This window comes from Ovis canadensis, chromosome 2 (assembly GCF_042477335.2).
Source record: "Ovis canadensis isolate MfBH-ARS-UI-01 breed Bighorn chromosome 2, ARS-UI_OviCan_v2, whole genome shotgun sequence".
Lineage (NCBI taxonomy): Eukaryota > Metazoa > Chordata > Mammalia > Artiodactyla > Bovidae > Ovis > Ovis canadensis.
The window spans coordinates 149,820,735-149,839,742 of NC_091246.1; the positions used below are offsets into that span (position 1 = coordinate 149,820,735).

The 19,008-nt window shown below is 36.4% G+C and overlaps 1 protein-coding gene across 1 annotated transcript in view; it reads left to right on the forward strand.

The window, feature by feature from the left end:
* LOC138432785 (sodium channel protein type 3 subunit alpha-like) overlaps nt 1-18,144 on the forward strand; it is a 114,485-nt gene extending 96,341 nt beyond the window's left edge. The window contains exons 22-28 of the mRNA XM_069574323.1: nt 8,868-8,990; nt 11,266-11,538; nt 12,385-12,438; nt 13,461-13,598; nt 14,807-14,911; nt 16,149-16,419; nt 16,936-18,144. Coding sequence (XP_069430424.1) covers nt 8,868-8,990; nt 11,266-11,538; nt 12,385-12,438; nt 13,461-13,598; nt 14,807-14,911; nt 16,149-16,419; nt 16,936-18,131 — 2,160 coding nt within the window. The 3' untranslated portion in view covers nt 18,132-18,144. The remainder of the gene's footprint in view (nt 1-8,867; nt 8,991-11,265; nt 11,539-12,384; nt 12,439-13,460; nt 13,599-14,806; nt 14,912-16,148; nt 16,420-16,935) is intronic.
* The last annotated feature ends 864 nt before the right edge of the window (nt 18,145-19,008 follow it).

A 19,008-nucleotide genomic window follows, 5' to 3' on the forward strand; every position in this document is an offset into this window, starting at 1 on the left:
AGATGGAAGAGGGATGTACTAAGTTTGAGATGCCAATTAGACATTGAAGAGTATTCGGTGAGGTTTACACAAGTCTTGGGATCGAGGGGAAGTTAACACCTGATTATGAATTGAGAAGTCATCAGGAAATAGATGGTTTTTGAAGTCATGAATCAACTGGATTAGCTCACCTAGGCAGAGAATGCAACATGATAAACACAAGAGCCCAGACCAGATTCTAGGGACACTTCAACTTTTAGAAGTTACACAAAAAAAAACAAGGTTTTTTTTACCAAAAAAAAAAAAACACAAAAAATCCAGTAAACTAGATTGAGAAGTAGCAATTAGAAGAAAAAGGAAAACAGAATATACATGGTATCATAGAAGTCCAGAGGATCAATTTAGTCAAAGGCTGCAAGGAAGGCAAGTGACATGGGTACTGAGAAATGACGTTAGTTTTGGCAGAATGGATATCATTGGTGTCATGGTTAAGAGCTGTCTCATGAAAGTACTAGAATAGAGTACTAGAAACACTGGGAAAATTGAGGAAAGAATGGAGGTGAGGAGACAGAGACAGCAAGTATGATAATTCTGGTTGGAATCAAGTCGGACAACTTAAACCATGTCTTTCTTTGACAGAATGGCATACTCGATGGACCACTTTTTCTGATTCTGTATAACTTTTTTGTCCTATCCAAAGACCAAAAGATACTATCTTCATATGAAAACCAAACTATCCTGTATTATAACTATACAAGCTATATTTTAGATGCTATGATTATCCACAGAATGAACTGAACATGTATTAAATTGATCATAGTTTATGGGGAAAAAATCACATTTCTTATACTCCTTGCAGATTTTTGCATAAATTTCATCCTAAGAAAATACACTGGGCATCTATCCTGACAACTTCAAATTTGGTTCTAAATTATTCTAAGCTGCTAAGTGTCCAAAACACACTCCAGGTAAAGATTCGACTATCATAAAATATTTATTGCCCACAAGTAATTTCCACTTTACAGACAGCACAGGTTGCTGATGTGGCTGAAATGGATGCTTGATATCTGCTACTCAGACATCCTGCTTGCTCAAGTGCTCCTTAGAATTCTCATCAGCTGCTCTGATGAAGTGAACAAAAGCAGTACAGGGACATTTTCTGATTCTAATGTGTATTTTCAATTGTTATCAACATCTAGAATCTGTAACCCCCACATTAGTTCTTAACATTTATTCTTGACATTTCAGCATCCTCAATAATGAAGCCAGAATTGTTATTGCTATTAGTAGCCACAATAAATGCCTAGCCCTTCCTGTGAGAATAGCACTGATTAAGAGCCTTACCTAATAATGGAGAAAATTGGTAACTCTGATTTAATGCTGATTTAATGTACAACTGTGGCTAAAATCACTTTATATATGTTAATTCACCTAATTCTTCAAAACTGTGTAAGTTAGAAACCAAAATTAGGTGAATTTTGCAGATGAGGAAACTGAGGCAAAGAAAGATTGTTGTTGTAAATACAGTAAATAAGAAAGAGGCTTGGTGGTTCAGATGGTAAAAAATCTGCCTGAGATATAAGAGACCCAGGTTTGATTCCTGGGTCAGGAAGATCCCCTGGAGAAGCGAATGGCTGCCCACTCCAGTATTCTTGTCTGAAGTGGACAGAAAAGCCTGGTGGGCTACAGTCCACGGGCTATATCCACGTGGCTACAGCTACAAGAGTTGGACACAACTGAATGACTAACGCTACTAAGACAGAGGCTAAGCTGGTTTTGTAACCAAGGAATCTGGCTCTAATGACCTTGCTTCCTAACCCCCTACATTACAAATCTCATTGTCAGTATCTCTTTTTAATAATATATTATTAATCCTCAACAACCCTGTGATGTAATTCTTAATATTACCTCTACTTTGCTATTAATAAAATGAAGTTTATAAAATGAAATTTAGAGATGTCACACAGCTATAGGTAACAGAGATACCTCTGTCTAGCACTGTACTCCTTTGTTCTGTGTTTTGCAACAGAGCCCAGATAAATTTAAAGGTCAAAAAGTTCACACCACTCAAGCAGTTCTCACATTACACTCTGAAGATGGCAGACTTTGGCAATGGTGAATGAAAACAATAAGATGTCTTACCAATACATACCCGCCATGAATTTTACCTGCAGCTCTTGTGGAAAGATTTGATTAAATTAAGAGAACTTCGAGATGAAAGAACTGGATAGCTATAAATTACTGTCATTTCATATCAATTTCTGGTCTCTCAGACATGGTTCTATGTAAACAGTCTAGTATGTGCTTTGGCTTTTTCTGCAAATGCCTCCTAGTAGGATGACTCACTTTGCTCCTTTTTGGGGAATATCTAATTCTTTCACCATTATCAGTGTATTAATAAGAAAAAGTTTTTGCTGGCTAGGTTTAAAGAAATAATCCTATTAACAGCATAAATTCTGTGTTCCATGTTTTAAAAGACTATGAGTTTTAGCACAATTCTGGTCTTTCCTTAAACCCCATTCACATTTCTAATTGCCTCCCAGATAATACCTCCTGATACTCCTTCTGACTGAGTACAATCTTTACTTTTACCCTACAATCATGCATTTCTTCCTGAATGTCCTGTTTACTCTGGTAGTAGTATTTTTATGAAGCTAAGCTAACTGTCCTATCTTCAGCCTCTCCCTCTCCTTTATACCTCACAGTCAATCAGCAAATTCTACTCCAGATTACCAACTGAAAAATGAATTGGAGGTCTGAACCCTTCTCTTCAACACCATACCAACACCACAATGACTAGCTGGACCAAGCAATGGCTTTCTAGAAAGATCCACATGGCTCTTTCTTTTTCTAAAAGCATTCCTGTGAGAGATTATACCAGCTCACCACCGCTAAGATTCTGAGCATGAAAGTGAAGGCAGATAACGGTTCTCATGTATAATATTAATAATGACTAATCTTTGCCTTAAATCATTTAATCATCACAATCACCACTGAGCCATCCACTGTTATGATCTTGATTTTGTAAATTAAGAAATTAGGCACAGAATAATTCCCTACCTATTACCTTATTATATATTGGGTTGGCCAAAAAGTTCAATCAGAAAGTTCATTCACTTTTTCTGTATAGAAAAATCCGAATGAACTTTTTGGCCAACCCGATAACATGTTCATTATATTAAATGTCAAAAACAATTCTTATTTTCCTAGAAATAATGATAATTAAACCTAAGGATAGATTCCCAATTATTAATACATACCCCATAAGTAATCATGCTATCAATCAGACCAGCACTCAAGTATTTTCCCAGTAGAGTGAGTACTTGATTAAAGATGATATATCCATTAGTAAAGTTACCGTGATTTATCTTTCCAACGTGAATAACATATTGTTTTATATTGCTTTAATTGTCTTGAAATTACTGAATCATAGAATTCCAGGCAAGAAAGCAAACTTAGAAATCACCTGATTCAAAATCCTCATTTTATTAAAATAAATGGTGTCTGGAATATTTAAATGAAATTCCTATGGAACCCATAGTATCTATATTCCACAGTGCAGTTCAGTGATGTACCACCAGAATTTACTCATCCGTTCTACAGGAATGAGCACTAAGGTTATCTCCAGTTTCCCTCTGCCATAAACAAAACCATCATTACTGAGATGCCTTTACATGTCTGGTGAGCACTATGAATTTCCTGTGCTTAGTCAGTCATGTTTGACTCTTTGCAATCCCATGGACTGTGGCCCACCAGGCTCCTCTGTGCATGGAGATTCTCCAGACAAGAATACTGGAGTGGGTTGCCGTGCCCTCCTCTGAATTTCCGAGTCATGTAAAAAGCTATAGACAAATAAACTGCAAAAACCTATGATAAAAGTAGAAAAATGTCCAAAGTAAAAAGCAGCCTTGAGTTACAAACACCCCTTATATAAAAGTGTAAGGGCTCTCACTCCTGACTGATGATGCACATGAACTGCTCTTCATTGGTTAAACACTGGTTGGTCTTCACTCCACTTCTACATTACCCATCACAGCTGAAGAATCCTGCCATCTCCACTATCCCCAGTCTCCCATCTTTGCCAAGAGCCCTCTGCCATCACTTCCATGGACGCTTTGCACCTGTCCCTCACCACCAACTGAGCCCTTTTTAGAAGCTGTGTATCTGACAATAAACAGAACTGTTCTGGGCTGAAAGGGAGGAGATATGCACCCAGAAATCTGAAATGTTAGGTGCCTGCTCTCGGAAATACTCAGACCACAGACTGTTTAAACCCTATGATAGTATTAATGGAAAACCCTCCATTGTATGATGTATTAAAGAGGCTTTTGTGGTCTAACAGGGAAATCCAACCACAATGCAGATTATTGCTGCTATGTTCTGACCTCTGTAGCAAATACAGATTTTACTTTGTAAGCCGCGAAGCAGTATTACCCCACTATGCTCTCTAGCAAAGCTGGGGAGAAGTGGATGAAGGCAGTCAAGAATGCCTAGCTTCCCTATGTAGAGACTTGAATCAATTCTGTTCTCAGTGCCATGCATTACCCCCTGTTTTAGGAGAACATGGTGCCTCCAGGTCCAGAACCTTTTCAGAGCCCACTAGAAAAATTTGACTTATTTCTGCAAGCACTTGGGTTTCTGCTGCTGCTTTTGCTCTGTGGATAAAGTGATCATTCCAGTGCACTTTTTTTTTTTTTAACTCGAGAATTTTTTAAAACCTTTTTCCTTCTTGTCCCTTTGTGCATTCTCTGTGTATTCTTTAGATTTCCTTCTATTTGAATTTCAATACGGAGTATAAATAAATGTGCTGTTCAAACAAATATATTAAAATGAAAGTTTAGAGGGAATTTGTATGTTATGGTTAATGACCTTTTTGTTACTGATTAGTAGGACTTTTTACATTAAGGAAGTTTACTATTTTGTCACATGTGATATGACTGATTTGCCGACTTGGCCTTTTGTCTTTTGAGCTTTTTTTGCCATGTAAAAAGGTTTTCATATCGATTTAGTCAAATAATCAAATATATCAGCCTTTTCTTATGCTTATAAAGACCATTTGCTTTAAGATTATTAAAACATTTTCTCATGCTTTTTTTCTCAAAATTTTTTGAGTTTTGTTTCATTATTCATTTTTATGTTTTAATTTTTGATCAATCTAGAACTTATTTTGGTGTAAGGTGTGAGGTAAGGCTCCAATTCTATTGTCCTCAAAATGATTTTGACATTTTAAAACATTTTAAAATGTCCCCCTTGTTTCTTTCACCTCTCATTTAAAATACTACCATTTTCTATATGCTAAAACTTGATATGCCAGTATGCCTTGGGTCCAAATTAGATTTGTTTCATTTACTTCTTTGTTTATTTATATGACAGCTTTAATTATTGAAGATCCTATAGTTAGCTTTAATATTGGGTGGAATTTGTCCTTTCTGATTGTTCTTCTTAAAACAATAATATTTTAGATTATTCTTATACTGTTTTTTCTTTATAATATTTTAAGGTTTGTGCAGTTTCAAAAGATACATATAAACTTTAAAAAATTAATATGGAAAATATATTAGAACCTAAAATAATTATATTATTGTTTATAGTAATTTTCATTTTATTCTGATTTTTTTAGGTCAACATTAACAAATATGTAAATAATGGCTTTTACTTTTCTAACTGTTTTAGCTCTTATTTCTTTTTATAGAAAGTGTTAATAATGTTGGGGGAAAAATAATGTTAGTAGCTGGCATTTTTTTTTTCATTTCTGGTTTTAATAGAAACACGTCTAAATTGCTCCATTAAAAATCAAGCAAGCTTTTGAACTGAAATGTATCATTTCAATGTATGGAGGTGATCCTATGGTTTTAATCTTTTAACTGCTTATACTGAAGTTAAAAAATTATCTTTAGCCATTTTTAAGGGAAATAATGTCATATCATTTGGTTCATTAAACAATCACAGGACTTCCAAGGTCTTCTTCAGAACCATCAACTCCTTCCTGTATTATTACTTTCGTTCCCAGTCTCAACTGCCACTGGAATGTGGAAGGTGTGACTGACAACTAAACCACCCCCAGGCGTCTAGCACAGACAGTTTCATATATTTTGTGGATAGTAAGGTACCTAGAGTCATGTAAATTTGTGTTTAAAATTCAGTTTTTGGTAAAGAGGTTCTGTTACACTTCAGATACCTTAGTAAGGATGTCTTTTGTGTTGAGCATAAGCGACTAAAACACTGTATTGAAAGGTCGAGTATGAAGTTGCTGAGGTGGGAATCACACTGGACCTGAAAACAGAAATTCCAGTTATGTTCTTGCCCCTTGCTACCTTTTCTTGGACTAATCATTTGACTACTCTGAGACACAGCTCATGAGTGGAAAAGATCATTGTAAGTTTTACAGCACCTTTCCAATATAACTGAGGAGCCCAGTGGGCTACAGTCCATGGAGCTGCAGAGAGCTGGACGTGACTGAGCATGCCCGCGTGCACCGATATTAGGTGCATTAGGCATCACTATTAGGCATCATCACTATTAGGCATCATCTTCCAATTTTAACACTATTTCAAATCTTTAAAATTAACTTCAAAATTGAGTTTAAACCATATTTGCTGCTGCTGCTAAGTCACTTCAGTCGTGTCTGACTCTGTGCAACCCCAGAGATGGCAGCCCACCAGGCTCCCCCGTCCCTGGGATTCCCCAGGCAAGAACACTGGAGTGGGTTGCCATTTCCTTCTCCAGTGCATGAAAGTGAAAAGTGAAAGTGAAGTCACTCAGCCATGTCCAATTTAGTTTTTCACAATAATTAATGCAATAAAATGAGTTTTTATTCTACACAAAATGACAGGTGCATAAAAAGGGGGGTTCACTAGTGTCCAGCTTCTCTAGCAATGCACAGAACCACCCCAGTGTGATGGGGTTGTTATATGCAAGTAGTGCCTCTCAGCTCTGAAGCCACAACTTGCTGTCCTTCCAGAATCTCCTGGTTCTAGCCATTATCTTTCCTTTCCTTTTAAAGCATGAGCTTCCTCACGTCACAGTCATGAGAAATTTCCTGCCACTTCCCTTTAAATGGGGCCTCCCTGGTGGCTAAGATGGTAAAGAATCTGCCTCCAATGCAAAAGACCTGGGTTCAATCCCTGGGTCAGGAAGATCCCCTAGAGAAGGAAATGGTAGTATTCTTGCCTGGAGAATTCCATGGACAGAGGAACCTAGCAGGCTATAGTCCATGGGGTCGTAAAGAGTCAGACAAGACTGAGCGACTAACACTTTCATGTTCCCTTTAAATGCCCAGGTCTCAGGACCTGGTTGGGAAGATAAGTCTTCAGAAGCAGCTGCAGAAACTCAAAGAAGTTGTGAATGCTTCCTGAGACAGATGAGTCCAGAATGTAGAAGGCCTGTGTGTTCTCTAATAATAACCTTCCCCATCTTCCCGGTCTTCCGTAGCAGTGAACACTAGACAGAAATTAATAGCTCAGTAAATTATACTGCCACTAGTCAAGTCTAACATTCAAGTCATTTATTTTTCTGTTCAATATTAACAATAAGGGGATAGTGGCTCCATCTGCCTTAAAGTCTCAGTTCTGGTTTTGGCGTCACCTTTACACCATGGTCCTGAGGCCATTCAGCGGATGTATAAATTATCCTCTCTCCTCTGTATCAAGAAAAGGACTAGCTATATAAAATCGTTACAAGAAATGAAGATAATCATTCAAGTCATTTCTTGAGTTTTGTGGTTCAGATTAAGAATGAATTTCTGGTAATGGAGGGAAAAGGTTAAGATACAGTTTTATTAAAGTCCAGTCACTTGGGTTCTAATTTCATCTCTTTCTACCTGTATATCTTTTTTTTTTTTTTTTAAAGAGGAGAGTTGTGGGAGAAACTCACCTTCTTTATCAGTGAAAAGCAAAAGTAATACTACATACTTCTTGAGATTTATAGGTGTAAGACAATCAGAACAGAACCTAGCATATAGTAAATGCTCAACACTTAATAAATGCTGGCTTCCCTGGAGGAGGGCATGGCAACCCACTCTAGTATCCTTGCCTGGAGAATCTCCATGGACAGAGGAGTCTAGCAGGCTATAGTCCATGGGGTCGCAAAGAGTCAGACATGACTAAGCAACTAAGCCAGCCTATTAAAAGAAAATCAAAGCAAATAGTGCTTCTTCCTCCTAAAAAAGACATGTCTTCTTTAACCTTTCATATATTTAAGTAAAACAACATTTATGTAAATATCAGAAAGATATATCATCACTCTGAATGAGAGGTATTGTATTCTAAATCATAAATCCAATAGTTTAGGTTAAAAAAAAACCTTCATTGTTATGAAACTATGTGGTCTGATAAAATGTTTTTGCAGGCAATATTTTCTTTTTTGTTTATTTATCCAACATGTACTGACTAAAGATATTCATCCAGGTATTATTAGAAACATTGAAAGAAGAATGTTCCATTTCAGTCCATAAAAAGTTAATGTGACCTGGAAGTATGGTCAGTGCCTGCAATACACATAACCAGGATACTGCAAAACTTGGAAATGAAGTATGATTATTAATCAATGATGTTAAACACAGATCTATGAAGGATATGACTTTTGAATTAAATATAGAATCATCAGTGGTCCATGTTCAGGATGAAAAGGGCTCCATTGGTAAAATATCTAACTGGAGGGCCTTATGGATGTTTACATAAATGGGCAAGGACTCCAGTTTCACTGGTAAGAAAAGCAATTAATATGAGACTGGAAAGGTAAAATGAGCACACTACTGTGTAGAAAATGAAGGCTGCCAAGGGCTGTCTAAAGCTTTGTTTGATTGGCACTAAAGGAGAGATATTACATCTCATGCCTCTAGTCAATAGTTTATTTCCTGGTGGACTGACTGATATTTGTTTTTTCTTCAGGTTTCTTTGGTTAGCTTGGTAGCCAATGCTCTTGGCTACTCAGAACTTGGTGCCATCAAATCCCTACGGACATTAAGAGCTTTAAGACCACTGAGAGCTTTATCCCGGTTTGAAGGCATGAGGGTAAGAAGAATAAAAGCTCTCATGATTCATATTAAAATTAAATGTAGGTAATGATTTAGAGACAGAGGGGTGCCACACTCTTCTGACACTTATTTCATAGAATTATACAATTTCAAAGCAGAAATCCTAAAGATCACTACGCCTACCCTCCTGAAATTAAAACAGACTCTCAAAAAAATTTTTGTGGCAGTACTAAAACTAGAATCCAGGTCTCCTGGTAACAGATCAAGGATGTTTCCACACAACTACAAACTCTGTGTTGCCATTTATTTCTTTTCACTGCTTATACATTTTATAATGACTGTTTACTACTGACATTCATCTTAGGAGGAGATATTCTTCCTTTCAATAGGTAGTTGGATTTCTTAAAAATAACTAGTAATGAAGTTTTTGTGTGCTCTACTTCTTTCATTAATATTGGTAATAAAAAGTTGTTGTGCAGGAAAACAACACTAAATTGTAGCCTCTGACAAAATCTGCATATCCTAAGCAACCTAAGTAGGGGTTAGGATAATTAACTAAGCATTGCAGGCAACCCCTGGGGTTTGTTTTACAGACCTCCCTTTTAAGTGAGCATTCTGAATGAGGTTCACTTTTTCCATTAGCACTTGTATTTGCCCCTCCATCTCTCTTCCTTAGTGTACATTTTATGCATCTAAACATAAAGTACACAATATTCACATCTACTTGCCACACCCCTCAAAATACTAGTTAGCACGAAGGCCAGCTTTGTTTAATCCAGCTTGCAAATGCACATGGATATTGAATTTCTTCTAGGCCATAGGGCTTTTATGTTAGGAGGTGGTTTGTTGAAGCACTAAAAACACTTCAGCCTTGACTTTGAGATTCACTCACCAGGAAGAATGAAACCACTCTCCAGATGTGCTGAAAGCAAGGAAATGCTTAGTGTTACATTATAATTTTACTTCATTGTTACTTGATAAATAAACACACAAGATAAAATTTTAAAAAATTATTATGTAATTTCAAGTTTTTTCCATACCAATCTTTTAGTATTACTGACATTATTTAAGCTTTCATCTAATTGCATGGTTCCATATCAATAATTCATTTTTGAGGGCAGACAGCAACTGAACAAAATTAAAAATTTCCAAATTTGCTCTAATCTGAAAATTATTCTACATTAACATTTTTAATTCTCATAATATGATAGAATTAATATTCTAGCTATAAAATATGGTAAAAGGTATCATGCACTTACTTGATGATAAGAAAATTTATGGGAGGTCATATTATACAAATTTTAGAGAAAAATACCTGGTTTTGGTATAATATACATGACAATTTCTATAAGAAATAAGATTCAACTATTATATGAAGTTTTTACAATTTTGGATTTCAAGTTTTGATATTAATTTAAAATTCTTTGGTGTTGATTTCTAAAATAATGTTTCAGTATTTAAAAATAATAGTTTCACTATTATAAGTGCTTAACAAAATAGTCACAATATTAATTAACTAGATAAAACAGATTAATTAGATAAGAAAACATACAAACTGCTAGAGATCTGAAAGTACATATTAATCTCTTCTGAATTCAATTAGAGGAAAGGTGATGGAACTTCTCCTTCAACAAATAGGTTGGCTTGGGTTGGTAAAGTAATGAGTGCCCTGAAGTAAACCATTAAGAGATTTGGAACAATAATAATGGGAATACGTTCAGTACTTCAGAGATAAATTCCATCTTATTTCCCATCTTAATTCACTTTTTAAAAAATTAGAAATTATCAGTAGGGGAAAAAATGACCTTGTAAATTCCTAATACTATTCTTCATCATCATCAAAAGTTAGCTTGATCTGGGGACACAGATTTAAGGCATTATCATTACTTTGTTTCTTTGTAGTGGGTTTGTTTAACCATGTTTTCAAACCACCAATTATTCATTAATACCTTTGAAAATTAAAATGAATTGCTGAATGATGACTACTTCTTCTGTTGGTATTTAATACATTTTTTTCTGTTTTTCCCTAGCATACAAACATTTTCTGACTCCATCTTACTCTATCAGGTTTTTGTTTATTTCTTTTCATACTTTGGAATACTTTGCTTTCCTTAAATCCTTTAGCTTTTTAGTTGTGTCACTGTCTGTTTTCCCTTACTGAATATGTTCTAGAAAATATTGGAAGAAACAACTTGTCCACCCAGATTTTTATTTAACTCATTAAGCACCCATTTTATGTTAACTATATAATGGAAGAAATGGTTTCCATTTTAACGATCTGTAAGCTGCCTTATCCTTATCTCCTCTTCTAGGTCGTCGTGAATGCCCTCGTTGGAGCGATTCCCTCTATCATGAATGTGCTGTTGGTTTGTCTCATCTTCTGGCTGATCTTTAGCATTATGGGTGTGAATTTGTTTGCTGGCAAGTTCTACCACTGTGTAAACACTACAACGGGTAACATGTTTGATGTTAGTGAAGTTAACAATTTGAGTGACTGTCAGGCTCTTGGCAAGAAAGCTCGGTGGAAAAATGTGAAAGTAAATTTTGATAATGTTGGCGCTGGCTATCTTGCACTGCTTCAAGTGGTAAGTACCTACTGTATGAGTTTTGAAAAAGATTTCAAGTAAATCATTTCTCTGATGTTCTTTGAGTGATTAATATCTGACAGCACAAAAGTAGTTAATGATAACAGCTGTACTCTAACAGCTGTACTATTAGCTTGGCTTGACTGTAAAGAAGATATTTTGTGGTGATTTTAATGTATTTTCCCCAGTGTTCAGTTGTTAGTATGTTTTAATATGATTTTATATTTCTGCTTCCTGTTTTTTCTTATTCTATTATTGTTAATGCATTAGTACCATTTTTAGTTTTCTGTACCAATAATTGCCAAATAAGCAATTTTGTGTATTAAAATAATAATATATATAGTAGTAATCAATTAAATGTATAGACTATTAGCCAGATAATTAATTGTATCAACATCTTCAGGGTATAGAGCTATTAGGTGTGGAAATGCAAATCTTTTGGTGTGGATTTTAAAATGTGTAATATTTAATTATTTTGACATAATTGACAATATATTAACTAATCAAGAAATTAACCAAAACAGTTGATTGCTTAAACACACCAGAGGTTTGAATGATAGAGCTTAGCTTCCGAAAGTGATTTGAGACTGAGATTCATCTAGTTAAATGTTAGCACAGAAAAAAACAGAATACCTTCCAAGCCAAAACAAGTTCCAGTTTGAAATAAAATCCTATTCGATTTCAGTTTCATTGAAATTTCAACTGTAGAGAATTCAAGCCTCTTTGTAGAGTATTTCAAAATATTATACAAAAATTATTTGTAATAGCTATCATATTTTCATATGGTCAAATGCATACTGTTGGATTAGGTTTTTATGCAGAATTCAAATATATGTTGTTTAACAGGCCACATTTAAAGGCTGGATGGACATTATGTATGCAGCTGTTGATTCACGAGATGTAAGTATCACTCAAATAACTATTTATAGTTACTAGACTTTTCCATAGTGAACATTTGTGATAATTTAACTGAAAGGCCCAGAATATTATATTAGAAGCCATCAGAACATTGACAACTGCATGTAGAGATTCTCTTTTTAAGCCAATTCACTTCCATGTAAATGATACTTTGGTTCATATATGTCTATTATACATTTAATAACAGGTCAGTCAGGTCAGTCCAGTAAACGAGACTCTTAAGGTTGGGAAAACTGCTCAGACAGGAAGGAACTAGTCTCCTCCATCCCTGGAGAGTATGATAAATCAGAGTCTGTGAAGCAGCTTCCAAAAATATCATGATAAAAGTAAGCAAGTTTCAGGGAAACTCAATTTAGAAAATAGGAATAAAAATAGTTCCTGAGCACACATCTGTTTATGCTGAATTTTCCTCTTAGAAGTCGATATTCTGTTATTAAAGCCTTCACTCCAAGATAAGGAGTTATCTTGGGTTTCAACTCCAAACCCAAGTTGAAAAAACTGCAAAAAAAAAAAAAATTATAGTAAGACAAACAGTAGGTTCAAAATGTTTGCCTTGTTTATACCACTGTTATTTACTCTAAAGAATATGTACAGGTAAGCCCCAATGGGAAAACAGATTTAAGAACAATCATAAAAATTACAAACTTTCAATATACTAGTAGTGTTTGTCACTCAGTCATGTCTGACTCTTTGCAACCCCCTGGACTAGAGCCCACCAGACTCCTCATTCCTTGGAATTCTCTGAGCAAGAATAATGGAATGGGTAGCCATTCCCTTCTCCAGGAAATCTTCCTGACACAGAGATGGAACCCAGGTCTCCTGCATTGCAGGCAGATTATACTAGGTCATACTAATTTAAAAAAAGAACTGCTTTTGCAGAACAATATCTCATGTCAAGGCAAAAAATAGCTCTACAGAAGGTAACAACACTCACGAAATTTTTAATTTAGCCCAAGTACTTATTGTGTTTTTAAATGTTATTTAATATTTTCAATATTATTTAGGTTAAACTTCAGCCTGTATATGAAGAAAATCTGTATATGTACTTATACTTTGTCATCTTTATCATCTTTGGGTCATTCTTCACTCTGAATCTATTCATTGGTGTCATCATAGATAACTTCAACCAACAGAAAAAGAAGATAAGTATTCCTCAGCTCTCACCTTTCCCCATTTTGAGATTCCGTTTTTTTTACATCCCAATAACCAGGACACTCATATTCATGACCGACTTAGGTCATTTTTATACTCTTTTCCATTCACTATATGGTCAGTTCAGCCGCAGAGGATTCCAGCCTCTAACTGGTGGCTCCTCTCCAGGTTCATCCTCTGCAGATCTGCTATAGTGTCATTCTGACTTAGAAATATGACCATATTGCCTCAAAACATCCAGTGGACCTGCATGCTTTACCCTTGCTTACAGAGCCTTTCAGGAATTCTCTCCACCCAGTCTTCCAGCTTCATCTTCTCCCACACGCTTTCTATATTCACTTCCCTCCTCCTCAGTAACCACCCACCCACCATTAACACTATCACTTGCTACACACACAGCTACATGGATTTTCTGCCCTTTTCTGAACAAGGTATGCTCTTTTCCATCACTTTACACAGGATATTTTTTTCCCCTCCTAAAATGCTTTGTCTAGCAAACCCTTAATCATCCTCTAAGGTCTAGCTTAAGGGTGTTAGTCACTCAGCCGTGTTCTATTCTTTGCAATGCTATGGACTGTAGTCCGCCAGGCTCCTCTGTCCACGGGATCTCCCAGCCAAGAATGCTGGGGTGGGCAGCCATTCTCTTCTCCAGGGGAATCTTCCCAACCCAGGGATTGAACCTGGGTCTCCTGCATTGCAGGCAGATTCTTTAACATCTGAACCGCTCCCCTATATAAAGCCTCTTTCTGAATCCTGGAGTTTACTGCTATCTCGGCAGTGATGGGTTGTTTTATTTGTTTACATATAGATGCATATAGATACAGATCTACATAATTCTGATACTGAATACATTGTCTTACAGCAAGTGCTCAAAAAGTGTTGAATAAAAAAATAAAGCTGTCAACACTGAAATGGACTACGATTTTTTTCTTTATTGAAAATATATTTGAGACCCCTGAGCCTCCTTCTAAACGTCATATATCAGATTAGAATCCTATACTAATCGCAGTTTTATGAGATTATGGGTTTTACATAATGTTAAGGTACTGAGAATTTCACAGGATAAATCTATATGAAGTAGGGTAAGATCCATTTAAAAATTGAAAAGAAGGATTAAAGGAAAGACTCAGAAATATTTTTGTAAAAGTATTGCTGTAAAACAGGCTGGATTGTAACCAGTTTCCTACTATGTCTTTACTTTGGAGGTCAAGACATCTTTATGACAGAGGAACAGAAAAAATACTACAATGCCATGAAGAAACTTGGGTCTAAGAAACCTCAGAAACCCATACCTCGGCCTGCAGTAAGAATTACTCACCTCCTTGAACATTCCAAAGCCCTATTTCCATATGATGAAACTGGGCAGTGCTGGTTCAGAACATATTAGGTGATATCACCAATATATATACTATGATCTAATTGTAAAGTACATATTGTATAACACAAGTTGCAATTACTACACTCTGAGAATTACTAAGTTCTTAAAAATGAGGCAGTGTTCTTTACTTGTCAGTTGGAAAGTTCCAAGTCAGAGTTCCCGGTAACTGCTCCCAAAGCGAGCTCGTGCTCCGCTGCCAACAGTGCACCCAGTGTCGCCTGCTCTGATCTGTTACATGGCCCCCCTCTTGTCCCATTCAACATCCGTGGCCTCCCTCTGTGCCATTTGTCCTCTCCATTGTTGTCACAGAGAACAGTTTTTCACCTACTTAGAAAGGAAAGGGTGTCATCAAAATAGTTGGTTTCAGCACACACACACACACACACACACACACACACATGATTTATCCAGAACGCATACCCTGTAGAGCTTCATTATAGTGAAAAGACAAAAAAGACCCAAGGAAGGTATATATTGTACCCAAAGTCACATAGCCTATAATTGCTGAACTAGGATTTGACAAAGTCTCATGAATCTTATAAATGACTTCACTTTGCATAATTTTTAAGAGGGTGCAGTCTGGGCCGGGGTGGCGGGGCGGGGGCAGGAGGGAAGGGAGGGGAGGGAGAAAGTAGGACAGCATACACAAAAGGAAATAAACCTACTTTACTGAATGCCACTTAAGTATTATTGTTAGAAGAAGCAGAATTAAATAAAAAATGACTGATATTTTGAGTCATGGACAGACAGAAACACGACAAAATTCAAAATTCCTAAAGTGCTGATAAATCAACTGGCATATTCATCCATCTAAAAGTCTGTCTACATTAACCTACTTTGTAAATCTTCATTGTTGTTATATTTTTTGTAAAAATTACCAGTTATTAAGATCAAGCAAAGCCTATGCACATTATCAGCCAGTTGCCACCAATTTATGTCACTCAGCTTTGTCTTCCCATAGAATCTGAATAAAACAATTATGCTTTGCTTCAGTCATATGACATTTTTCATTTCCTTCTCTTTTTTTAACAGATTTGTTTCAGGCGGTGTGAGAAGGGTACACATCCCACGGGCCATATACAGAAGGACTTCATCTGCAATTTTGTGGATCATTATTTATGAAATATGCCTATTAACCTTCTCGTTTTCTCTCTCTTTGTAGAACAAATTCCAAGGAATGGTCTTTGATTTTGTCACCAGACAAGTTTTTGATATCAGTATCATGATCCTTATCTGTCTCAATATGGTCACTATGATGGTAGAAACTGATGACCAGAGCAAATATATGACTCTAGTTTTGTCCCGAATCAACCTTGTGTTCATTATCCTGTTCACTGGAGAATTTGTGCTGAAATTGATCTCCCTCAGATACTACTACTTCACCATAGGTTGGAACATCTTTGATTTTGTGGTAGTGATTCTTTCCATCGTAGGTAAGAATGGTTTATTTACAGAGAAGTAGAGTTGTTGAAAAAATCCCCCACAGCCTACCACCTGTGTAACATGGAAATTAGATCTGAGAATCATCATGTGTACATATCTAAAGTTCAACACTCTTGGTCATTCTCCACTAATTGAAAAATGACAGTATTCAAAAAGAAAGCATTATATTTGAAGATTTCAGAAATAGTCTTTGCTGTTGAAACATTTCATATATAACTATTCATAGTAATTGGGAGTATGTAATCTTAAAATGCCATACGAGTATGTGAGATTGTTTAATTTATAGGATTTTGCAAGAGTCCATATTGGTTTATGACATTATAGAATTATAAAATAAAACCCTATAATCTTTCATTGGTAATATTAGGAAGTGGATCCAAATAGTAAAGATTTATACTCATAACAAATTTATGAGTTTTGTTTATTTCATTAAACAAATTTATTGTTTTCAATTCATATAAGCCTAAAATACTCACTGTTTAGCGGTTTTCTGTATTTTTCCATAGGTATGTTTCTGGCTGAGCTGATAGAGAAATATTTCGTGTCCCCTACCTTGTTCCGAGTGATCCGTCTTGCCAGGATTGGCCGAATCCTGCGTCTGATCAAAGGGGCCAAGGGGATCCGCACGCTGCTCTTTGCTTTGATGATGTCCCTTCCTGCGCTGTTTAACATCGGCCTCCTGCTCTTCCTGGTCATGTTCATCTATGCCATCTTTGGAATGTCCAACTTTGCCTATGTTAAAAAGGAAGCTGGAATTGATGACATGTTCAACTTTGAGACCTTCGGCAACAGCATGATCTGCCTGTTCCAGATTACCACCTCTGCTGGCTGGGATGGATTGCTAGCGCCTATCCTCAACAGTGCACCACCGGACTGTGACCCTGACGCAATTCACCCTGGCAGCTCAGTTAAGGGAGACTGTGGAAACCCATCTGTTGGGATTTTCTTTTTCGTCAGTTACATCATCATATCATTTCTGGTCGTGGTGAACATGTACATTGCTGTCATCCTGGAGAACTTCAGTGTTGCTACTGAAGAAAGCGCAGAGCCCCTGAGTGAGGACGACTTTGAGATGTTCTATGAGGTTTGGGAGAAGTTTGATCCCGACGCCACCCAGTTCATAGAGTTCTCCAAGCTCTCTGATTTTGCAGCTGCCCTGGATCCTCCTCTTCTCATAGCAAAACCGAACAAAGTCCAGCTCATTGCCATGGACCTGCCCATGGTCAGTGGGGACAGGATCCACTGCCTTGACATCTTATTTGCCTTTACAAAGCGTGTTTTGGGTGAGAGTGGAGAGATGGATGCCCTTCGAATTCAGATGGAAGATCGGTTCATGGCGTCAAACCCCTCCAAAGTCTCCTATGAGCCCATTACAACCACTCTGAAACGCAAACAAGAGGAGGTGTCTGCTGCTATCATTCAGCGTAATTTCAGGTGTTATCTTTTAAAGCAAAGGTTAAAGAAGGTAGTAAATGAGTATAACAAAGAGGCAATCAAAGGGAGGATTGACTTACCTATAAAAGATGACATGATTATTGACAAATTAAATGGGAACTCCACGCCAGAAAAAACAGATGGAAGTTCCTCTACCACCTCTCCTCCTTCCTATGATAGTGTAACAAAGCCAGACAAAGAAAAATTTGAGAAGGACAAACCAGAAAAAGAAAGCAAAGGGAAAGAGGTCAGGGAAAATCAAAAGTAAAAAAAGAAACAAAGAATTATCTTTGTGATCAATTGTTTACAGCCTAAGAAGGTAAAGTTTAATGTGTCAACTGAATTCCCAGAGGAGGTCTATGCCAAACTGACTGTTTTAACAAATACTCATGGTCAGTGCCTATAATAAGACAGTGACCTCTCTGTCACTACAACTCTGTGAGTCAGGGTACCAACACTGACAAGAGGTTACTGTTTTCTTTACCAGCTGACACTGCTGAGGAGAAATTCAATGGCTACCTAGACCATAGGGATAGTTGTGCAAAGTGATCCATTGTAACCACACCAAACATTTTTAGTACAGTACTTGCATCTACTCTATTTTTAACTTCCATATCTGCCATATTTTTACAAAATTTGTTCTAGTGGATTTCCCTGGTCGCTAATTCATAGTTTATTCATAATACTACGTCACTATTTTTGTAAATGAGCTTTAGGTTGAGAAAAAAGAATATAAGAGTCCTGTGTTCCTACTCCACAAGTTTCTTGAAAATCAGACAAGAGCTTTGCCCAAGAGATGAAATTCTTGCTCAAAACCAGAAAAAAATGCTAACAATAATATCAGGTACTTCCATTTTCTAGCCGGCTTTAATTTTGAAAGTGTTTTAGTCTACATTTGTTTATATCTATACAGTTATGTGCCTGTAAAGTCTCCTCTAATTTTTAAAGGATTATTTTTATGCAAAGTATTCTGTTTCAGCAAGTGCAAATTTTATTCTAAGTTCCAGAGCACTATATTTAATTTTGGTTAAATGTTTTCCCAAAAAAAGTAATCTAATAAATCTGTTCTAGAAAAGTATATCTAAAGCATCATTTAGAATAGTTGTTCCACTTTCTGCTGCAGTATTGCTTTGCCATCTTCTGCT